Below are 25232 nucleotides of genomic sequence, written 5' to 3' on the forward strand. Positions count from 1 at the left end.
TGTGTGAGCCCTGTCTGTGCCACATGGTTTAGTGTGTGAGCTCTGTCTGTGCCACATGGTTTAGTGTGTGAGCCCTGTCTGTGCCACATGGTTTAGTGTGTGAGCCCTGTCTGTGCTACATGGTTTAGTGTGTGACCCCTGTCTGTGCCACATGGTTTAGTGTGTGACCCCTGTCTGTGCCACATGGTTTAGTGTGTGAGCCCTGTCTGTGCCACATGGTTTAGTGTGTGAGCCCTGTCTGTGCCACATGGTTTAGTGTGAGAGGATTTTGAAAGTCATGTAGTGCACACCTGGCATTACCCTACAAGTGGCCTACTGTAGCCAGCTAGCTAGCTGATACTACATTGTTTTTGTATTTACTTTCTAGGTTCTCCCACTGCCTCAGTTTTTTGGGTCCTTACAAAAAGAAATATAATGGGCAATCTTCACGATATTTGCGGTGGTAACAAAGTGCAGCAAGCAGCCATGTCGATGAATGGAGACAGGGAAAAAAGTCTGTCACCAGAGTGGTTTAGAACGTGTTTGACTTTACGAGTATAATCCTCTTTCAATTTCAATGAAAATAAATCGCAGACTGTCGGCCACCTTTCATAACTTGAAACTAGCATAGGCCACAACTACTGGAGGGATAACAGTGACGCACATAACACACAGCACCCCTTCTACGGGCGTGTGGGGGAGGGTTCTTGAAATGTAACATCCAATCAAAATCTTGCCTATGGGAGCCAGTGGAGCCAGCCAACCCGTTTTTGCAATAAAAAATTATCCAGACTTCGGCGGTTAACACTTGATCTGATTGAATCTAGGCCTAACTCAGTCAATGTGTGTGATGCTAGATTTCAATCTTGCTGACACAGTGTGTGTGTGTGTGTGTGTGTGTGTGTGTGTGTGTGTGTGTGTGTGTGTGTGTGTGTGTGTGTGTGTGTGTGTGTGTGTGTGTGTGTGTGTGTGTGTGTGTGTGTGTGTGTGTGTGTGTTTAAGTAGCTGCGGCAGGCATTTTCACATATTCCCTTCATATCCAGCTGTTTCCAAGTGGCAATCACTCACAATGAGAGAATGATTAGAGAGAGAGGGGGGTGCATCAGATGTGCTGTGCTGTTCTGTGTGTACTGGAGGGTCGATAAGAGTGCTGGGGTTTCTCCTGCTCACACTCAGGTTTCGCTGGGTGACCTTTATGAGCACCGAACACTCTGCAGCAGGACCCACACAGACTTGGACACTCTCTCTCTCTCTCTCTCTCTTTCTCTCAGCTCACATCTCTCTCTCTCTCTCTCAGCTCACATCTCTCTCTCTCTCTCAGCTCACATCTCTCTCTCAGCTCACATCTCTCTTTCTCAGCTCACATCTCTCTCTCTCATCCTCTCTCAGCTCACATCTCTCTCTCTCAGCTCACATCTCTCTCTCATCCTCTCTCAGCTCACATCTCTCTCTCTCTCTCTCTCTCTCTCTCTCTCTCTCTCTCTCTCTCTCTCTCTCTCTCTCTCTCTGATCACATCTCTCTCAGATCACATCTCTCTCTCACTCTCTCAGCTCACATCTCTCTCTCTCTCAGCTCACATCTCTCTCTCTTGCAGCTCATATCTCTCTCTCTCTCTTGCAGCTCATATCTCTCTCTCTCTCTTGCAGCTCATATCTCTCTCTCTCTCTCAGCTCAATTCTCTCTCTCTTTCAGCTCACATCTCTCTCTCTCTCAGCTCACATCTCTCTCTCTCTCTTGCAGCTCATATCTCTCTCTCTCTCTTGCAGCTCATATCTCTCTCTCTCTCTTGCAGCTCATATCTCTCTCTCTCTCTCTCAGCTCAATTCTCTCTCTCTTTCAGCTCACATCTCTCTCTCTCTCTTGCAGCTCACATCTCTCTCTCTCTCTTGCAGCTCATATCTCTCTCTCTCTCTCACTCTCTCAGCTCACATCTCTCTCTCTCTCTCAGCTCACATCTCTCTCTCTCTCTCAGCTCACATCTCTCTCTCTCTTGCAGCTCATATCTCTCTCTCTCTCTTGCAGCTCATATCTCTCTCTCTCTCTCAGCTCAATTCTCTCTCTCTTTCAGCTCACATCTCTCTCTCTCTCTTGCAGCTCACATCTCTCTCTCTCTCTTGCAGCTCATATCTCTCTCTCTCTCTTGCAGCTCATATCTCTCTCTCTCTCTTGCAGCTCATATCTCTCTCTCTCTCTCAGCTCAATTCTCTCTCTCTTTCAGCTCACATCTCTCTCTCTCGCAGATCACATCTCTCTCTCATCCTCTCTCAGCTCACATCTCTCTCAGCTCACATCTCTCTCTCTCATCCTCTCTCAGCTCACATCTCTCTCTCTCCTTCCCTCTCTGTTCATCTCTTCATCTCTCAGCTCAGCTGTCTCTCTCCTCCACCATGCGGTTGGTTGTGTGTGTCGGTGAGTGTGCAGACTGTGTGTGTGACAGGGTTATTGCACACTTCCTTAAACACTAAAGTTTAGCTTTTCATGACTCAGTTTATCACCTACAGACCCTTCGTAGATAAAGAGGGAGAAATTCTTTATCTCTCCCTCCTTATCTCTTCCCCACTCTCTCTTTCTCAGCCTCTCTTCTCCTCCCCTCTCTCCCTCCTCCCTTTCTCCCCGAGCAGCCTTGAGGGGTTAGGCCGAGGGAAAAGAGGGGGAAAAGGGATGAGGGGAGGAGTGGGTCATTCAGTGCTTCACTGCTGCAGTGTAATTACTCCTGCTAATCAGAGCACTTTACAGCAGCGCTTCTGTTCCTCTAGTCCTCCATCCTCTCACCTCCTCTCTCCCCCTCCCCTCCTCTCTCCCCCACTCTCCCCCTCCCCTCCTCTCTCCCCCTCCCCTCCTCTCTCCCATACACTCTCCTAATACTGTCCCTTTCTGACTCTCTCTACCCCCACTCTCCCTATTAACTCTCACTCTCTATGGAAAGCAGAACGCCAACTTGAATAATTTCATCCGGGGAGAGAGAAATGTCTGACTGTGTGTGTGCGTGTGTGTGTGTGTGGTGTTTACAAGAGGCCTAGACAGATAGAGATGGGCCGTAATGAGTGTTCTCTGATAGATAAAGAGGTCATTGTGCGTGTGGTGTGTTTGATAACTGTCCTCCACCCCAACTTGACTGCAAGGAAGCAAGGAGGGAATACAGTGCCTTGACTTTTTCCATGTTTTGTTGTGTTACAGCCTGAATTTAAAATGTATTAAATTGAGATGTTTTGTCACTGGCCTACACACAATACCCCATAATGTCAAAGTGGAATTATGTTTCTATACTTTTTTTGTTGTTGGACAAATTAATTAAAAATGAAATTCTGAAATGTATTTGAGTCAATAGGTATTCAACCCCTTTGTTATGGCAAGCCTAAATACATTCAGGAGTAAAAATGTGCTTAACAAGTCACATAATAAGTTGCATGGATTCACTCTGTTCGCAATAATAGGGTTTAACATGATTTTTGAATGACTGCCTCATCTCTGTACCCCACACATACAATTATCTGTAATGTCCCTCAGTTGAGCAGTCAATTTCAAATACAGATTCAACCACAAAGACCCGGGAGGTTTTCGAATGCCTCGCAAAAAGAAGGGCACCTATTGGAAGATGGGTTAAATATCCCATTGAATATCCCTTTCAGCATGGGGAAGTTATTAACTACACTTTGGATGGTGTAATTATACACCCAATCACTACGAAGATACAGACATCCTTCCTAACTCAGTTACAAGGGATTTCCATGGTGACCATGGTCACCATGGTGACCATGGTGCTTGCCTACGGAGCTGTGAGGGGAACGGCACCCCCGTACCTTCAGGCTCTGATCAGGCCCTACACCCAAACAAGGGCACTGCGTTCATCCACCTCTGGCCTGCTCGCCTCCCTACCTCTGAGGAAGTACAGTTCCCGCTCAGCCCAGTCAAAACTGTTCGCTGCTCTGGCACCCCAATGGTGGAACAAACTCCCTCACGACGCCAGGTCAGCGGAGTCAATCACCACCTTCCGGAGACACCTGAAACCCCACCTCTTTAAGGAATACCTAGGATAGGATAAAGTAATCCTTCTAACCCCCCCCCCCCCTTAAAAGAGTTAGATGCACTATTGTAAAGTGGTTGTTCCACTGGATATCATAAGGTGAATGCACCAATTTGTAAGTCGCTCTGGATAAGAGCGTCTGCTAAATGACTTAAATGTAAATGTAAATTTCAACAAGAGGCCAATGGTGACTTTAAAACAGTTATATAGAGTTTAATGGCAGTTATAGGAGGGAACTGAGGATCGGTCAACAACATTGTAGTTACTTCACAATACTAACCTAACTGAGTGAAAAGAAGGAAGCCTGTACAGAATACAAATGTTCCAAAACACGCATCCTATTTGCAACAAGGCACTAAAGTAATACTACAAAAAATGTGGCAAAGAAATTCACTTTTTTTCCTTAATATAAAGTTTTATGTTTGTGGCAAATCAATACATCACCTGTACCACTCTCCATATTTTCAAGTATAGTGGTGGCTGCATCATGTTATGGGTATGCTTGTAATCATTAAGGACTGGGGAGTTTTTCAGGATAAAAAATAAATGGAATGGTCTAAGCACAGGCAAAATCTTAGAGGAAACTTCAGTCTGCTTTCCACCAGACATTTGGAGATGAATTCGCCTTTCAGCAGGACAATAAACTAAAACACAAGGCCACATTTACACTAAAGTTGCTTACCAAGAAGACAGTAAATGTTCCTGAGTGGCCTAGTTACAGTTTTGACTTAAATCTACTTGAAGATCTATGGCATGACCTGCAAATGCTTATTGCTACGAAGGGTGCTTCTACAAAGTATTGACTCAGGGGTGTTAATACTTATGTAAGTGAGATATTTCTGTATTTCATTTTCTAATACATTTGCAAAACAAATAAAAATATGTGTTCACTTTGTCATATTGTGTGTAGATGGGTGAGGAAAACATCTATTTAATCCATTTTGAATTCAGGCTGTAACAACAAAATGTGGAGTAAGTCAAGGGGTATGAATACTTTCTGAAGGCATTATATAGGGTTAACTTTACAATAAAAAACCTAAAATGCCAAATAAAATACAATTACATAGCATTTCTCTATCCTCCTCCACTCCCCCTAATAAACAGTTATTCATGAGCCTGGGCTCATAAAAGCTCAGGGAAGTTTTATTTGTTTCAGAGACGTTTAAAATCCATTGAAGCTGAAATAAAACAGTTAAACCACGGCCGCATTTGGGTAACACGCTTAGCCGACCGAGACAGGCACTGGAGCCGCAGGTTGATTTCCCAGTTAACTGCCTTACCTTCTAGATCAGCACAGGGCTGATGCATACATGCAGGTAAGCATGAGATATGAGAAAAAAACAGAGAGAAAGAGAATGGGGAGAAAGAGAGAGAAAGAGGGCAAGGGGATATAGAAAGAAAGAGAGAAAAAAGAGATACAGCTGAAAGGAGGAAAAGAGAAAGTTTGTGTTGGTGACAGTGAGTGTTGAGTCACTCTGACTCACTGTGATCACCCCAGATTGCCATCTGTACGGTACCGGATTAAATGGACACGGCTATCAGAACTCACACACACCGTCTCCAAAGGTGTGAATAAATGGTGTGTGTGTGGGTGGTCATTGTAGAATTATATGGCTGACGTAGTCGCTGCATGCACTGTATGACTCACACAGTGTAAAAAGTGGAAAGAGGGGAATTTGAAGTGATTGTGGAAATCTCATCTTTGGGATCTTCTTGTTTTATCACCATAATGCTAAACCGACTGTAACTGATTGGTGAATAGAGATGGAAGGAGAAGCACACTTCCTGAAAGTTCAAGCATGTTCTGTTACACCTGCACTGGGACTGACAGACTGGAAACGTGACTACCATTCCTACTGGCCACACACTTGTGACCTGACCTTGGCCTAAAAGAATTCCCTGAAATCGATACCATGCCTTTAAATAGGTTGAGTTTTATTTTTGTGTCTTGGTGTGACGTGGCTGTGAGCAGGGAGTGTCCAGTGTGGAACGGTATTCTCTACAGTTTCAGTAAACCTATCCCTCCCTACGGACAAAGGAATGACCTGTCATCGCCAAGGAAACAGCCAGGAGATATCTGAGTCTTAACAAGCTGCAGAATTTAACAAATGTACCCTAAGAGTCCCATCAGTGTTCCTGGGGAGCGTAAATGACTATGCATTCAATCAATGTGGAGAAAAAAACTGAAAAACAGCCTTGTCAGTAATAAAAAGAAGTGCTGAATTTCGACAGTTCGTTATTATTGTGATGGTCCACTGCTTTTCTTTGCGTCAAACTGTCAAGAGACCACATCACTGACCAGAACTGCCGTTCCATACTTCACTGTGTTCTTAAAGTTCCATTGCAGCCATTTTATCTCAATATCAAATCATTTCTGGGTAATAATTAAGTACTTTACAGTGATTCTTTTTAATTAAAATGGTCAAAAAGAAAGAAAAATAGCTTCTTAGCAAAGAGCAATTTCTCAAGTGGGGTGGGGAAAACTGAAAACTAGCTGTTATTGGCAGAGAGGTTTGGAACTCTTTCTTATTAACTAATTTACAGCCTGGTGATGTCAAAACTCCATCCCACCAAAACAGGCAGAAATTTCAGGCAGTATTTTCAAACAGCTCTTTCACTAAAATGGCATTATCATAATTTTCACAGTATTATACCAACCTCACTCATAGTGTGGAAAGATACACTCACCAGCCAGTTTATTAGGTACACCACCACGTTTCACAAAAAGGATGGCTCCTACAGACAGTGAGTCACTTGGCCATGGCTTGCTATCTAAAGCAGGCAGCCAGGCATCGAGGCATTCAGTTCCTGTTCGACTGAATGTTACAATGGGCATAACGAGTGACCTAAGTGACTTTGAGTCTGGTTTGATCATCGGTGCCAGGCGCGCCGGATCCAGTATCTCAGAAACAGCTGGCCTCCTGGGCTTTTTACGAAGGGAATGGTGCAGCAAACACAAAATCCAGTCAACAGCAGTCCTGTGGGCGACAACAGCTTGTGGATAAGCAACGGCGAAGGAGAATTACAAGAATCGGGCACACTAACAGGCGTGCCACAAACAGACAAATAACGGTGCAGTACAACAGTGGTGTGCAGAACGACATCTCGGGAACGCACTACTTGTCGATCCTTGTCACGGATGGGCTATTGCAGAAAACGACCAAACTGGGTTCCCCTCCTATCTGTTAAAAACAAGAAGAAGCGGCTCCAGTGGGCACGTGGTCACCAACACTGGACAATTGAGGAGTAGAAAAATTTGCGTTATGCTGATGGCAGAGTCAGGATTTGGCGTAAGCAGCATGAGTCCATGGACCCATCCTGCCTGATGTCAACAGACCAACATCCCTGTGGAATGTTTCTGACTTTTAGGTCTGACCCGGTGTTTATAAAACACAGGAAAATCATATTATTTGAGGGCTGAGGAAGCCTGCATGGGGTTCTATTCTGTTGGGGATTACTCCTTCATATCCACACCACCACAGAGAGAGACAAGGCCCATCTCCACCATCCACCATACTCCCCTCGGGGTGTGGATACTGGCAGACATACTGTAGCTACATCTAATGCTAGAAGCATAACAGTTTTATTACACAACACACACAGTAGGAGTGCGTGACACAGCAGATAACAGGGTAACCACTACAAAGAACACGCACTGTATGTACGTTGCCAAGGGAAGCATAAGCAAGAAGGCCTCTGGGCAGCCATGGTGAATGGTGTTGCTGGCACACTGGAAAATAGCAGTTGATCATTAATGCAATTTACAGAGAAACAGAAAGAGAGAGAGGAAATGGGACAATTTATAAAAATGTCTCCTCTTTAGTGAGTTAAGTCTGATGAAAACCAGACCCCTCCAGTAGCAGAGAGAGAGAGAGAGAGAGAGAGAGAGAGAGAGAGAGAGAGAGAGAGAGAGAGAGAGAGAGAGAGAGAGAGAGAGAGAGAGAGAGAGAGAGAGAGAGAGAGAGAGAGAGAGAGAGAGAGAGAGAGATCCTACTGCTGCCCTCCCAGGCCTGGCCTGCAGCACCAGAGGTTAAGCTGAACACACTGACCCTCTAAAGCCCCTGACTTTGTACTGCGGGTACTCCACATGGTGTGTGTCATGTTATGTACAGAGATCACAGTCATGCTACCATATAGAGAAGAACTTGGAGTGCGTCCCAAATGGCACCCTATTCCCTATATAATTTTTGACCAGAGCCCTATGAGTTCTGGTCAAAAGTAATGCACTATGTAGGAAATAGGGTGCGGCCCTGGTGAAAGAGTCATAATGTGCTGCTGGGCTTGGGTTATTATGTGGGTAAGTGACAGTTTGCCTCCCATCTCCTCCTCCTCCTCCTCTCGAAGCATTCCCCCTTTTTCTCCAGATAGCATCTTAGCCGGAGCCCATCTGCCTATAAGAACAAGCATTCACATGTGTGCACTGTCACTCAAACATCTGCTTAGGGACATCGTCGTGACTAAACCCAGGCTCAGAACTACTTGAAGAAGGATGTATACAGTTATAGTTTAGGAAATTGTATTTTTTCATTATGGGGAAACATATCTTTTTTGTTTGTTTTTATTTCCCTGGTCCCCATTGTAAATTCCCTTTTTGATATACCGGTGTGCTAACTACAGTACAATGTGCTGGTTCCAAGGAGACTTGATGTAGGTTGCTTAGCCAATGATAATGTATTCCTAAACTGGCTATTATTACTACTGGTTAAGTGTGGGATTTTAAAAAATAAAACATTCTTACCGTAAAATAATGACCTCATATGAAAATGTCCTCTTCCTGTCTTATATAATAGCATTCTCTCCTTTTACCTCTCTTCCTTCACTCTCCTTAGATCCTCTCTTCCCGTCCTACACGTCTCCCACCTTTCCCCTGGACCTGTCATCCCCCTCTTTCACAGACATCTTCCCACCAGACAGCTCCAGCAGCCCCTCCCCGGGGGGAGAGAGCACCACGGCCCAGCCCAGCCCTCACTTCATCAGACCGGGCTTCAACGAGAACCTCATCCCCATCTACTGCTCCATCCTGGCTGCTGTGGTGGTGGGGCTGGTGGCCTACATCGTCTTCAAAAGGTGAGGGGCCATGGAGTGGGAGCATAGACAAAGCAGGGAGATAGGATATGAGCACAGGTAGAAGCAGCTATCACACAGATAGAAGAATATATCACACAGATAGAAGCAGCTATCACACAGATAGAAGCAGCTATCACACAGATAGAAGCAGCTATCACACAGATAGAAGAATATATCACACAGATAGAAGCAGCTATCACACAGATAGAAGCAGCTATCACACAGATAGAAGCAGCTATCACACAGATAGAAGCAGCTATCACACAGATTGAGGCAGCTATCACACAGATAGAAGCAGCTATCACACAGATAGAAGCAGCTATCACACAGATAGAAGCAGCTATCACGCAGGATAGGACCAGATACAAAGCAGGTAGAATGATACATGTATGCAGACAGTGGGCTCAGGCTGGAGGAGGGAGAGAGAGTGAACTAGGACAGAGAGGTTGACTAGTCAGGGAAGGGGAATGACAGGCAGGATGGTGTTTGAGTGATGTAGCCCATGGCTAAAGAAAGGCAGGGAGCCAGATAGAGAGCGACTGTATCGTGAAATATTCAGGCCTGTTGTGGAATGGCAAGACATTGACCCAGTTACACCACATGATTGCACACACACACACACACACACACACACACACACACACACACACACACACACACACACACACACACACACACACACACACACACACACACACACACACACACACACACACACACACACACACACACACACACACACCATAATGCATTTCAAAGGTCACACACTCAGAGTAAAAGGATTGACAGAGGTGAGTGACATATTAAACATTAGAAATGACGCACACAGATGCACGCACACATACACACACAAGCATTTGCACACAACACATACACACACGCCGATTCAAACACACCATGTACCAAGTAAACAAGCTCATCATCAAATCCAGTATCGATTGTAAAGTGCAGTCCAGTTGAAATCCGAGTGGCTACTTCGTCAACACAAACAGTTACGGGGCTACTTTAATATCTGTCTCCTTCCACTGTATAAACAGGTCCAACACTGTCTGTTAAAAGGCTTTGATTGACTGATTGATTAGATCATTAGGACTAGGAGGCTGCTCCAGCCAGAGACAACATTACAGTAAAAATGACGGAGGATTAAACCACGATGAGGCCAGAAGGCTTGTTTCCCTGCTGGTCCTTTAGGTTTACTGGAAGACTTTCAGAGATGTTTGATGACTGATCCCTCCTCGTCCCTTCCACGTTTCTTGATGACCATCCCAACCACAAAACGTCCATTACTCGCATCACATCAATTAAACCACTTCTGGGAACACAGTGTTGTGGGCATGACTCACTTCTTCTCCGTTCACACCTTCCCAGGTGGAACAGCTGCAAGCAGAACAAACAGCCGGCTAACAACCACCAAGCCACAGCAGCCAATCAAACGGTGACGCCGGAGGGGGAGAAGCTGCACAGCGACAGCGGCATCTCAGTGGACAGCCAGAGTCTGCAGGAGCAGCAGCATGCAGCCCAGGCCCAGGTCCAGACACAGACACAGAGACAGGAACAGATAGGTGAGCTCCCATAACACTGTTACACTGTTACCCTACAACACACACTGTACACTTAGCTAGATGCTGTAATGGATGTCTGTGTGTTCACCTGTTGGGTCTGTTAGGAGATTCTATGCTAGCTGGACTAGGCATATACAAGTGAGAGATGAAAGTGGTAACAAAGTGAATTTAGGATACATATTTTATTATTGTACATAGCGAGTCTCAGATATTATCTCGTTGTGTGTACATACTTAGATACAACTTTGGAAATGTCACAAAAGAAGTCTTAACATGGGAGGTTATGAAGGAGGGAAGGATGAATCTGTGTTTTATCAATGTATACCCCTTTACCTATGCTACATGTGACCCAGCCTTCGATATTTGGGAGACAGAGAGAGAGAGAGAGAGAGAGAGAGACAGAGACAGAGACAGAGAGAGAGAGAGAGAGAGAGGGAGAGAGAGAGAGAGAGGAGGACAGGGTGGTCCAGTATTCGGTGGGAGACAGCACCACTGCCTTGTGGGAAATACATGATGAATGGTCGTGAAGGAGGAGAGCAACTTTTTAAACGGAACAAGAAAGTGAAAACAAAAGCAAGAGCTTCAGGAATGTGAAGTGGTCTCTCTATAGAGCCTGGAGCAACCTATCTTCCTTTAATTCAAAAATCCATGGCAGAGACACAGTCAGTCCTCTTATACTGAGGAGAACCATGCTCTACTTACTCCTCTCTCCATCTCTTTAGCTCTTTCAACTTATCTCTCTCTTTCTGTGTCTCTCTACATATCTACTCTTTCTCCCTCCCTTTCTATCTCCCCTTTTCTTTATCTCTCTCTCTCTGGAGTCTCAGTGGCGTGGCACAGTTTCTATCCCCTCAGAGGAGTGATAGAGAGAGCTTTGTCGTCAAAAGGAAGAGAGGAGACCAACTACAGAGTGAAGAGTTTGTTTTTCCAACCTCCTAAGTGCTGAGCCAGAGCCTAAGGGGCCCTACACATCCAGTGACTCAGCGTCTCTCTCTATGCAGTCATGAATGCATAACTGAAGACGTTATGAATAGTAATGAGGTAGTTCAGAAGACAATTATAAAGTTATGTTCGTGAATCGTGAGTTAACTTATGCACCATCACCTGATCTGACCCTGGACCTCTGCTGTTTTGGATCTTACCCACAACCTAAATGCATACCCATGCCCATGTGATGTCTGGGAAGCCTGGGAAATGCTGCTATTGTTTTATTTTGTGTAGCGGGAATTCTATTCATTTCCCCCCACTCAGAAATGCAAAGCCTCAGTATAATGGAGAAAAGGGGGCATCTTTTCCTGGGTATTAACATGTGATTGGGTCATTGAGGTGATGCCCGCCCCTTTAACCCTTGTTTCTTTGTGTGATTGGCTCATTAGCAGGTGTTGTGTGATGGAGGCCAGGCCCGATCCCCCTGCCTGTTTAAATCTGATCCAGCAACAGTGTTTAATGTCTGCTAATTAGCGTCAGCGCTGTCTTTTGGCGCAGAAGCCATTAAAATACAGTACTGCACACAGCATGCTGTGGGTTGGGCGGCTACTCCACTAGTAAATGGGGACTTGTTAAAATATAAAACACCCAAGGGGGTGAGAATATGTACAATAAATCCATAAAATCACATGGATTTCCCTTTTCAAATGAACCATATTTTACACATACAGTATGACTGAAAAGCCCACAGCAGTCTTTGTAGACGGTGTCATACCCAGTCAAAACAAGTCAATTAAGATTTCAAGTGAAATATGAAAATCTATAAAAGATGCCCTGTGCTTTGATTGACAAGCTCAAAAGGACTCCCCGCATCCCTGCCTTGGGGTAAGAACTCCCAAAAGACTTACAGACATCTATAATAAGTCTTCTCTACTCTCCAGTGCAATCTGGTGATCTTTTAAAAAGCAATCTGTCTTTTCCCTCTGAGGCCCCTTCCCCTTTACACTGGAGTATTCCTTCCTCAAGGGGCAGAGGGGTGTTTAAAATTTAAATGGGACTCAAACCTCTCACTCATCTCTCATCATCGTGCTTCTATCCTTAATCTGATCCCATTCTCTACCTGAACGATAGTCGCGGAAACGGTCAATCAAAGTCTGCTCGTCCCAGGTTAGAAGGGCAGTGGGCTAAAGCTAGTGTAGTACAATGCTAGTGTAGTAGGAGAGTAGCTAGTGTAGTAGGAGAGTAGCTAGTGTAGTAGGAAAGTAGCTAGTGTAGTAGGAAAGTAGCTATTAGGGGTAGGAGAGTAGCTAGTGGGGTAGGAGAGTAGCTAGTGGGGTAGGACAGTAGCTAGTGGGGTAGGAGAGTAGATAGTGGGGTAGGAGAGTAGCTAGTGGGGTAGGAGAGTAGCTATGGGGTAGGAGAGTAGCTAGTGGGGTAGGAGAGTAGCTAGTGGGGTAGGAGAGTAGCTAGAGGGGTAGGAGAGTAGCTAGTGGGGTAGGAGAGTAGCTAGTGGGGTAGGAGAGTAGCTAGTAGGGTAGGAGAGTAGCTAGTGGGGTAGGAGAGTAGCTAGTGAGGTAGGAGAGTAGCTAGAGGGGTAGGAAAGTAGCTAGTGGGGTAGGATAGTAGCTAGTTGGGTAGGAGAGTAGCTAGTGGGGTAGGATAGTAGCTAGTGGGGTAGGAGAGTAGCTAGTGGGGTAGGAGAGTAGCTAGTGGGGTAGGAGAGTAGCTAGTAGGGTAGGAGAGTAGCTAGTGGGGTAGGAGAGTAGCTAGTGGGGTAGGAGAGTAGCTAGTGGGGTAGGAGAGTAGCTAGAGGGGTAGGAGAGTAGCTAGTGGGGTAGAAGAGTAGCTAGAGGGGTAGGATAGTAGCTAGTGGGGTAGGAGAGTAGCTAGTGGGGTAGGAGAGTAGCTAGTGGGGTAGGAGAGTAGCTAGTGGGGTAGGAGAGTAGCTAGTGGGGTAGGAGAGTAGCTAGAGGGGTAGGATAGTAGCTAGTGGGGTAGGATAGTAGCTAGTGGGGTAGGAGAGTAGCTAGTGGGGTAGGAGAGTAGCTAGTGGGGTAGGAGAGTAGCTAGTGGGGTAGGAGAGTAGCTAGTAGGGTAGGAGAGTAGCTAGTGGGGTAGGAGAGTAGCTAGTGGGGTAGGAGAGTAGCTAGTGGGGTAGGAGAGTAGCTAGAGGGGTAGGAGAGTAGCTAGTGGGGTAGGATAGTAGCTAGTGGGGTAGGAGAGTAGCTAGTGGGGTAGGAGAGTAGCTAGTAGGGTAGGAGAGTAGCTAGTGGGGTAGGAGAGTAGCTAGTGGGGTAGGAGAGTAGCTAGATGGGTAGGAGAGTAGCTAGAAGGGTAGGAGAGTAGCTGGTGGGGTAGGAGAGTAGCTAGATGGGTAGGAGAGTAGCTAGTGGGGTAGGAGAGTAGCTAGATGGGTAGGAGAGTAGCTAGTGGGGTAGGAGAGTAGCTAGTGGGGTAGGAGAGTAGTTAGTGGGGTAGGAGAGTAGCTAGTGGGGTAGGAGAGTAGCTAGTAGGGTAGGAGAGTAGTTAGTGGGGTAGGAGAGTAGCTAGATGGGTAGGAGAGTAGCTAGTGGGGTAGGAGAGTAGCTAGTTTGTAGGAGAGTAGCTAGAAGGGTAGGATAGTAGCTAGTAGGGTAGAGGAGTAGCTAGATGGGTAGGAGAGTAGCTAGATGGGTAGGAGAGTAGCTAGATGGGTAGGAGAGTAGCTAGAAGGGTAGGAGAGTAGCTGGTGGGGTAGGAGAGTAGCTAGATGGGTAGGAGAGTAGCTAGTGGGGTAGGAGAGTAGCTAGATGGGTAGGAGAGTAGCTAGTAAGGTATGAGAGTAGCTAGATGGGTAGGAAAGTAGCTAGATGGGTAGGAGAGTAGCTAGTGGGGTAGGAGAGTAGCTAGTGGGGTAGAAGAGTAGCTCGTGGGGTAGGATAGTAGCTAGTAGGGTAGGAGGGTAGCTAGATGGGTAGGAGAGTAATTAGTGGGGTAGAAGGGTAGCTAGATGGGTAGGAGAGTAGCTAGTTGGGTAGGAGAGTAGCTAGTGGGGTAGGAGAGTAGCTAGTGGGGTAGAAGAGTAGCTAGTGGGGTAGGAGAATAGCTAGTGGGGTAGAAGAGTAGCTAGTAGGGTAGGAGAGTAGCTAGTAGAGTAGAAAAGTAGCCAGTGGGGTAGGAGAGTAGCTAGTGGGGTAGAGGAGTAGCTAGATGGTTCGGAGAGTAGCTAGTGCATTGGGAGAGTAGCTAGAAGGGTAGGAGAGTAGCTAGATGGTTAGGAGAGTAGCTAGTGGGGAAGAATAGTAGCTAGTGGGGTAGGAGAGTAGCTAGTAGGGTAGAAGAGTACCTAGTAGAGTAGGAGAGTAGCTAGTGGGGTGGGAGAGTAGCTAGTACGGCAGAAGAGTAGCTAGATGGTTAGGAGAGTAGCTAGTGGGGAAGAATAGTAGCTAGTGTAGTAGAAGAGTAGCTAGTAGAGTAGGAGAGTAGCTAGTAGAGTAGGAGAGTAGTTAATGCAGTAGAAAGCTGGTGTAGTAGGGAGTAGCCCTTTCTGTTATGGAGGCAGCCCTGGGATGTGGATGAGGTAGACAGCGATAGCTTTAGAGCAGGACAAATACTGACGTATTGCTTTGTCCAAAGCACTTTGAGACTAAATGAAAAGAGCTATATAAATGCTAATCCATTATTGGTATTAATCATGAATAAATGTAACATATTGTAGTGAGGACCTCTGTATTGAGTAAAATAGAATAACTTGAGTCTGTATTGACTCAGTTCTAAAAGAAAGAGGGAATTTAGTGGTGGGAGGGGTACAGTGTGACAATCAGACAGAGAAGCTAAGGCCAGGTCACATTTACATTTTACATGTACACTTTGGAAATTTAGCAGACGCTCTTATCCAGACAGACTTACAGTCAGTGCATTCAATTAAGGTAGGTAAGACAACCACAAATCACAGTCCCTGTTTAAGCAAAATCACATCACAGAGAGGGTAATCGAATGTGAGGAGGAATGTGAGACGCCTCAAGGTGCCAGAGGCAATGAGGTACATGTAACTGCCGGCTGATTGACAGGTAGTGTATGAGGGGTCCTGGTCAAATGACCCTGGGGCAACAGAAGGTAATCAGCATGTCTCCTGTATTCCATTCTTGCCATTAAGAGGAGAGCAGTTGATTGCCTATTCACTACCGATCTCAATCTCAGTCTTAATCAGCTATCTTTAAAGCTTCGGAGTGGCCTGAAATTAAATCAGCATCGGCTGAACATGCTAATGGAAGATCGACTGTTAGATCGACTATTCTGAACATGCCCAGTAGAATTTCATCTGATAAAGACTGGTCAATAGCTTAGAATTGGAATGGGTGAAACAGTGGTTCCCATTTAAAGCTACCATTAGATTTTCTGTGTCAACAATATTTATCAAGGAAGCCACCAACTGACTCAGTAGGTTTACATTTGTAGTCTAGGGAGGGCTGCATGAACCATTCAAAGTGGAGATCCTGAAGAGGAACACAATTATTTTGCTGCTATCATAAAAAGACAGAATGATTCAGCAAGACTGCTCAGTGTCTGTCTGCAGTGTCTGTCTGCAGTGTCTGTCTGCAGTGTCTGTCTGCAGTGTCTGTCATGCCTGCAGGATGGCTGTCTACACAAGAAGGAGAACAAGTCACAGACTGCATGACGTGCTCTGGAGAGAATCAACATGAATAACGAGAGCTAAAGGAGAGCCAGAGAAAAAAGAGAGGATTTCAGAAAAAAAAAGAATGTTTGTAGAATGAGAGAAGATCGACTGTAGCAGGCTTCGCAGAGCTCCGCCTCTGTGCACCACATACACTTAAACAGGCCTGATGATGTCATAGCGTGGTTGATACAAAAAAGCCCTTCTTGTGAACCTTTAGAATTAGAGCTCTCTTCTGGCTGGCACAGGGGTGCATTGATCAAGACAAGAAAACAACCAGTGAGCTCGGAGCTCCTCTAAAAACCGCCTCTGCATTCCGGAAGCGTTTCCATGGCACCCCTCAACTGACAACAGGTTGAGGGCTTGTGGGAAAAGGGGACATTTGTCCCACTTCCTCACTCCCTGTAGTAATGAGTTCAGTGAAACAGTTGGAGGGGTTGATGAGTTTGTGACCTCACAAGGCCCCCTACAGGGCAAAGTGTGTCAGAGTGGACACAGCATCAAAGACCGCTGACCACTGATACTGCGTTACTTCATATGACCAGAGAACATCTGCATGCTTCACCACTGATCATATATGTTTTTAACATGTTTCTCTCTCTCGCTCAGTGGTGAGGGTGGATGGGGGACCTGACTCACCTCCCCCCCAGGTCTGAGGAAGAGGAGAAGCCGCTGACAGGAAGGAGGAAAAGGAGGAGAGGGGGAAGTGGGTTGCCATGGAAACCTTGATGTGGGAATGGACATACAGTATACGAGTACAGACTGAGTGGGCTTCTTGGATACAACAAGGAAGTTGACGACATTATCGCCCCTTTTCACCAAGGGTGGCCACTGGTTTCTGACTGACCTCTTGTACCAGTATGGACCCTTATTGGACAGACTGGAGCATCAGAGGCTGACCCAGTATCTCTACACAGAACCCAACTCTGCCAGTGTGTCTTTGAACACTAAGCCTCTCCGCCAGTACCAACCCTAATACCAACCCCAACCCCAACCCCAATACCAACACCAACAGCAACCCCAACAGCAACCCCAACAGCAACCCCAACACCAACCCTAACACCAACCCCAACACCAAACGTCTGCCTCAAGTCACTAAAGTTGCAATATCACTACCACCCATAATCCAAGAAGCATCACTGTGTTAGATATCCTGGTCTCTGTCTTTTCTGTCAGCTGGTGTTGACCAATCATTATGAAAGTGTGTTAGTATGTTATCCCATGAAGGAGTTTTATCATGTGTCCCCATAAGTTCACTGCCAACTTCCTTTGACCATTTGCTAAAATTATTATTCATCCACCCCCCGATTCCCCCCTACTCACTCACATCATCAAATGTTTGTGCCTCAGAGGTAGATAAACTCTCTGTCCCCTCTCTCCCCTTGTCTGTACTCTCTCTCTCTCAGCGTGTAACTATCTGTCCCTCTTTCCATCCCTCCATCTATTCCTATCCTATCCTAGTGTGTTCTCAGGGCTAGTCCTGGAGTAGTCTCTCAGTGACTCCGTCACACCTCCAGACTGTCTTCTCAGACCTCAGCAGCCTGTTGTAATCCTCCATGTGATCCTGTCTGATAGATAACAGTGGGATACTATTCACCATAACTCAGTGGGGGAACGGTTATGCTGCGTTTAGATGGTACGAGGTAGACGGCGTCCGGATGTCATTGTTTTCAATGAGAGCACGACGGTAAATGCCGTTGAGGTCACGGTAGACAGGACATGCCACCAGAGTTAAAATATTTAAACTTTTGTTGTCTGTCGTATCGTTGTTTTCTACCGGATGTTGATTTGCACTGTTTGTTTACCGAAATCACCATAGCAACCATACCATCGTGCTGGCTTGCTTTCTTCTTGTATTCCGCCTCTCTTAGGGGTTTGAGTTACAAGGCTTCCTCAGCAGTGCAGCTCCATTACCCCAGGAGCTGTGATATGCAATATGAGGAGCATTTTTGGACTGTTGAACATTGCTGACTCATTGACCTGACACGTAATGTGATGTCCAACTGCCAAAAATGGAACTGTGACGTCATCAGAAAGAGGCTCTGCAGTATCAGTATTCGAGGCTGTTCCATGGTAGCCTGACGAGAGTTGGCTAGAAATAGTATACAGAGTTTATATACAAACACTGTATAGTAGGCTATACTCAAGACTCCCCTTAAATATCCATTACATTGTACTTGCTAATGAGTGGAGACATGGGACACTCGTCAGAGACTTCCGTCTCACTGAAATAAACACGAGCACTTGCACACACACACTCACGTGCAGATATGTGTGTGTGCTAAAGAGTGTGCGGTGGCGCTAATGTGTCTGCTGCGGTATGGTATGGTAGGGGTATGGGAGTAAACACAGGGGCCATTAGGGAGACATTCCTGGCAGGCAGGTATAATTACCTCAGGGTTTCAGGTTCATTTAGCTTCACTCAGTCAGCTGGCTCTCATCTGGATCCCTCTGTTCTGTACTGCACAGAGACATACAGGACGCTTTTAAAGTGGCAACAATGTGACATTACCATTGCTCACCTCTCATGTGTCTGAGAGAGCAGTGACATTTTACTGTATCACAATAGTGATCTGAAGCACTTATACACCCCCCCCACCACACTCTCTCTGATGATAAACTGTATGTATGTGTTGCCTTTGATCACTTTTGTATGTATCTATACTGGCACGCAGCATACTGAACACGCAGTAGGTACTAGATGTTGGCAATGTAGCTACGCTTACTGTAACTGTACTGCTTTGAAGTCCAGGTTTGATTCCCAGGGACATGTGATTACTCAGGGTCCCTTTGGTGTGGTTTGATGCTTGAATTTAGATGTAGGTAGATAGCAAAGTAGAGATATTAGCAGAGATACTTTTGTGTGTGTGTGTGTGTGAGAGAGAGAGAGAGAGAGAGAGAGAGAGAGAGAGAGAGAGAGAGAGAGAGAGAGAGAGAGAGAGAGAGAGAGAGAGAGAGAGAGAGAGAGAGAGAGAGAGAGAGAGAGAGAGAGAGAGAGAGAGAGAGAGAGAGAGAGAGAGAGAGAGAGAGAGAGAGAGAGAGAGAGAGAGAGAGAGAGATAATCTGGTGTAGCAAAGATACAGTAGGGAAGACGCTCTCATAGTAGTGAGTTTTGAGGCTTTTGAATAGAAAACAGACCAACACACCCACACTATATTCCCCCTGGAGGCCTCTCTCTGCTTGTGACATATCCAGTGGCTTCACACACACAGTGTTTCACACAATATTATTGACAGCAGTGTGATTCATATTGCTCCACAATGGAAGTGCAGTAGGACCCAGTGGACCAACAGATTGGCATAATACCACTGACTGACAGGAGGGATTGTCATCAACGACTGGTGAACAACTGAACCTTTCACTGTGGCTGGCGGCCCCACAGGCCCAATCTAACACTGTGCTGTCTCACAGGTGAATAGAGGTGTCAATATAGAATCTACAGTATGACTCAATCTGTACGGTTCCTCCACAGCAGGGGACACTGGTAGAGTGAAGGACGATAATATAAGAATGTAAAGCTGAATAACGTTACAGTCATAAATATGCAAAACATTCAATGTTCTTCTATTGTTTTTGTTATGAATATCATTCTCTTTTTTGAAATCAGTATTTTTTTGTAAACGGTTTCTTGTTTTAGCACTTATTAGATGTAATATGCACACTCAAAGACTGTGCTATACAAGTGCCTGTGTACAGAGTCAGGTGTCTTTGAGTTATGTTCAGAACACTTTCTGTTCTTCTTCTGTTTTTATTCTCCCTTGTTGTATGATCTGTGTTTTGTTTCATCATTTGAGTGTTAATGAAGGTTTCAGGAAGTATAGGCCATAGGTTAAAACATCCTACTGTTGTTGTTGAAATCCATATAGCATCATCTACGTACATGCCATCTGCTGTGGTCCTATTTTACCCACCACAATATACTCTATCTACAGTGCAAAAGTGGCAATATGTGATGAGCATGACCAGTATGTTTTTACATGTTCAGCTTGTCCAGAGGTTGTGGACAGACATGCCATGTATGAGGAGGATTCACTGTGATTCTCTATATTAATATCCAAGATATAATAAATCCCCACAGAAATTTCAGACCCCGTCCCCCCAAAAGCTGAATGTTACATGTACTTACCTACTAGTGTAAAATGCATTGTGTAAATGTGAATTTCTTAGAGTTGTTACAATATATAAATACACTATAAAATTGAAAAAGCAAACAAATTAGTTATCTGATAGAATAAAAACAAATGTAATTGCACCTTTGTCAAGTCATTTGTCCTCAATGTTGATAATATAGCAAGTCAGCTGATGGGTTCTCATTCCCTACTGGGAATTCATTGTTGCTTGGGAAAGAAATATAGTGGACACAATACACTGAAATATGCTTCTTCGCTTAAAACATCTAAAATTGCCAATGTTTAACACTGGTAGTCGGCTATCTCTCCCGGGAAATCCTTGATTATAACAATATTGGACAGCACCCAGTACAAACTCTCCCGACCCTCATCTATAACTCATCTATAAGCCAAAACTGATATAACAGTTACAGGAATAATCTCTGTGGGTTTGTGTCTCATTGACAGTTTTGGCTTTCTGTATGAAAATACCCAAAGGTTCCCGTTTAGAATTACCCCCAAAGTATTTCTGAAAAAGGCCTCAAGCTAATGAAAATAAAATGTTAAAACCACAAAGTACGGAGCATGTGACCTTAGCCAAACCACAGTTAAAAACAGGACCATATGTGAGGGTTCATTGGACTGTTGGAGTCTAGTCCTCTATTCTCTTATTATCAGGTACGCGTTCAATAACATGGAGATGTCTGGTAGATATGGTTCTCGCACGCACGCACGCACGCACGCAGAGCAGAGACTACAGATAAGACATAGTGTGATGAATTGCTGAATCATCAGAATGTGCGGTTGATCCCAAACCAGCAAACCAGATGGGAGCTAGACACGCTACATAGTTTAATAGACACGCTACATAGTATAATTTGATTAGCCGGGACCGTTCAAATAGAGGCGCTAATCAAATGCTGAAATGTATTTTTTTCCTACCTGAACATTAATCAAGAGCATGAGTCAGCTGAAATTGCAAAGAAAGGAACATCGTTAAAGAGAAAAAAAGAACAACCATGACTAAAATGGATGTATGTGGAGATGCGGGGGAAAAGCGTTCAGAAATGTGATTGAGGCGATCACATTCAATGTGGATGATGTCATTAATTATGCTTACTGTATAAAGTATATGCAAACACTGACCTTCATAAGTTTAACCTTATTCAACTTTTTGGTGTTTTGTGTAACAGATGTCTCTGTCACGTATGCTCCCTCCGGTCTCTAGGTCATCAGGCTGCTGATTATCCCACACACCTGTCACCATCGCCTCGCGCACCAGCGCCTCATGACACTCACCTGGACTCCATCACCTCCTTGATTGTCTTCCCTATATCTGTCACTCCCCTTGGTTCTTTCCTCAGGTGTTATTGACTCTGTTTTCATGTTGGTGCGTTGTTTGTGTTTCGTGTTCATTGTTTCTTTTATTTATTAAAACACTCACTTCCTGAACTTGCTTCCTGACTCTCAGCTCACTCGTTACAGTCTCTTTCCATACACCACTGTTTGGAGGCTGGAAATGCATGTACAGTGCATTCAGAAAGTCTTCAGACCCCTTCCCTTTTTCCACATTTTTATACATTATTCTAAAATGGGTTAAATAAAAACATTTCCTCATCAAGGGGCGGCAGGTACTGACTGACTTGCCTAGTTAAATAAAGGTAAAATAAAAAATCTACACACAATACCCCATAATGACAAAGCAAAAACAGGTTTTTAGAAATGTTAGCAAATTTATGAGAAAACAGAAATACATTATTTACATAAATATTGAGAACCTTTGCTGTGAGACTCGAAATTGAGCTCAGGTGCAACCTGTTTCCATTGATCATTTTTGAAATGTTTCTACAACTTGATTGGAGTCCACCTGTGGTAAATGCAATTGATTGGACATGATTTGGAAAGGCACACACCTGTCTATATAAGGTCCCACAGTTGACAGTGCATGTCAGAGCAAAAACCAAGCCCTGAGGTTGAAGGAATTGTCTGTACAGCTCCAAGACAGGATTGTGTCAAGGCACAGATCTGGGAAAGGGTACCAAAACATTTCTGCAGCATTGAAGGTCCCCAAGAACACAGTGGCCTCCATCAATCTTAAATGGAAGAAGTTTGGAACCACCAAGAACCTTCCTAGAGCTGGCTGCCCTGCCAAACTGAGCAATCGGAGGAAAATAGCCTTGGTCAGGGAGGTGACCAAGAACCTGATGGCTACTCTGACAGAGCTACAAAGTTCCTCTGTGGAGATGGGAGAAACTTCCAGAAGGACAACATTCTCTGCAGCGCTCCACCAATCAGGAATTTATGGTAGAGTGACCAGACGGAAGGCACTCCTCAGTAAAAAGCACATGACAGCCCACTTGGAGTTTGCCAAAAGACACCTTAAAGACTCTCAGACCATGAGAAACACGATTCTCTGGTGTGATAAAACCTGAATATCTGAGTGCCAAGCATTACGTCTGGAGGAAACCTGGCACCATCCCTACGGTGAAGCATGATGCTGGCAACATCATGCTGTGGGGATGTTTTTCAGCGGCAGGGACTGGGAGACTAGTCAGGATCGAGGGAAAGATGAATGGAGCAAAGTACAGAAAGATCCTTGATGAAAACCTGCTCCAGAGCGCTCAGGACCTCAGACTGGGGCAAAGGTTCACCTTCCAACAGGAGAACGACTCTAAGCACACAGCCAAGACACCGCAGGAGTGGCTTCCGGACAAGTCTCTTAATGTCCTTGAGTGGCCCAGCCAGAGCCCGGACTTGAACCCGAACGAACATCTTTGAAGAGACCTGAAAATAGCTGTGCAGCGATCCTCCCCATCCAACATGATAGAGTTTGAGAGGATCTGCAGAGAAGAATGGAAGAAACTCCCCAAATACAGGTGTGCCACGCTTGTAGCATCATACCCAAGAAGACTTGAGGCTGTAATTGCTGCCAAAGGTGCTTCAACAAAGTACTGAGTAAAGGGTTTGAATACTTATGTAAATTTGATATTTCAGTTATTTATTTATTTCTAAATGTACAAACATTTCTAAAAACCTGTTTTTGCTTTGTTATTATGGGGTATTGTGTATGGATTGATGAGGTAAAAAAAAACGATTTAATGTTACAGAATAAGGCTGTAACATAACAGAATGTGGAAAAAGTCAAGTGGTCTGAATACTTTCCGAATGCACTGTATGTTGCGAGTGGATGAATGTGCATGGGTAGCCTAGTAAAGGATTCCTTTGAAGTGATTGCTTGACAATCAGATGAAGGCATCGTGATTGGTTGTTTGTATGCCACAATGAAAGGTAATACATTTTAAAAGTTAAATGACAAATCTTTACGACTAGGTCTACAGAGATCCTATTGAATTAATAGCAGTTCTATATGGAATTCTATGATTAGGCCCATAGAAAATACACCCCTGCTAACCTGAATGTTACAGAAACTCTGACTTAGTGTACTTTCTCCTTTATCTCATCCACTGACCATGTTGAATAGCCTGTGAGACATCAGAACTTACCACTCATTGTTGTCTCTACAGACTCTGGTAAGCAGAGACTTTGCCTGTTGGAAGCAGTTCAGAATAAGGTCAAGGTGATTGATGAAGGCATCGTATTGCCTGATCGAAGATGACACAGGCGTAGGCCTAGAACAAGGCAGGCATGAGAGAAAGTGATTCACATACACAGAAAAACACTCCCAGAATGTGTTGGCACACGCAGTTAACCAAAAGACAGCTGCAGAGCCACCCTATAGTCTTTCATCCCTTTCTGAACATAGACCACAGATTGGTAGGTAGGACTACTGCTGTACTGAGATCATTATCAAGTCGCTCTGTTACTGTTCCTGCTGCTGGGTTTTACTGGGTTTTCTCAGGTGTTTGTTTACAAGTCTCTGTAGTGATCTGTGTGGGGAGCTGGCTGGAACAGGCTACAGGGCATCATCCAACATGTCGGTTTCCTCTCCTCTCCTCTCTGGGCTAGTAGAAACTGGTGTTAGAACGCACATGAGGAAACCATCTGGAACACCACAGCAATTAATACGAGTAAATCAAACAGCCCCACCCATCCTCCATTCCTCCATCCTCCCACACAGGTGGAGAGGGACCACCCTGTCTGTCACTCTGCCTTATGAGAGGGAGAGGGAGAATAGGGAGAGAGAGACATACCCCTCCCTGGAGACCAGCTGTAAGCACCCGACCCTGTAAGTGTCTTGCCCCCCTCCCCTCTCAACCCACCCACTCACACACACCCTTACTCATCTATATCCAATTATCTGTTTCCAATGCCAGGGTACTAGTGATACTGTTGAGCACTTAAAAGTAATTCACAACCTACAGCATTGCAACACAAACTGTACTCCCTCCCGACCACACCCCACAACACTTTCACTCATACAAAAGTCTGGAAATGAGGCCACACACACTCACACATGCAGCCATACATGCACACATGCACAGACACACACACACAAATGAGGCCATTACCCTGTCACTGTTTCTTCATTATGTGATTCCGTTCCCATTGTGTTAACCATTGACCACAATGACAGCACCACCCGCCTGTCTATTTGTGACAGTTGCCTTGAAAAGCAACTCATCCTGAGTTTAGGTCTGGCTAATTTCACATGGTCTGCAGACATTAAGATGATTTAACTGCAATACGATAATGTGTCTGTAATTTACATACCAGTATCGGACTGATGTCTCATGCCTTAACAAACCATTGTGGTTGGCTGCTAAACACAGACACCTGGTTGTTGATAGTCAGCAGAGCTTTTACAGTAATGGGATACAAGCAGAAAGGATCAGACACAACACTTTGTCTGCATTCATCTCTGCTCTGACGTACCTGATAATAAGAGTCTCTGGGAGTTCTCTTCATCCGCTACTTTGTTGATAAGACAAGACAGGATTTATTTCTTCCT

General features: G+C 45.0%; 1 protein-coding gene across 2 annotated transcripts in view; it reads left to right on the forward strand.

Annotated features, from left to right (window-relative positions):
* Positions 1–21779, forward strand: part of LOC139574605 (tumor necrosis factor receptor superfamily member 16-like) — a 55993-nt gene extending 34214 nt beyond the window's left edge. The window contains exons 4-6 of one of the 2 annotated variants that reach the window (XM_071399346.1): positions 8834–9071; positions 10440–10633; positions 21552–21779. In XM_071399346.1, coding sequence (XP_071255447.1) covers positions 8834–9071; positions 10440–10633; positions 21552–21697 — 578 coding nt within the window. In that variant the 3' untranslated portion in view covers positions 21698–21779. Of the gene's footprint in view, positions 1–8833; positions 9072–10439; positions 10634–16823; positions 20467–21551 lie in introns of those variants that run through there. The other variant, XM_071399352.1, reaches the window with a different exon arrangement.
* Positions 21780–25232: the final 3453 nt, after the last annotated feature.

This window comes from Salvelinus alpinus, chromosome 1 (assembly GCF_045679555.1).
Source record: "Salvelinus alpinus chromosome 1, SLU_Salpinus.1, whole genome shotgun sequence".
In the NCBI taxonomy this organism is placed as follows: Eukaryota; Metazoa; Chordata; class Actinopteri; order Salmoniformes; family Salmonidae; genus Salvelinus; species Salvelinus alpinus.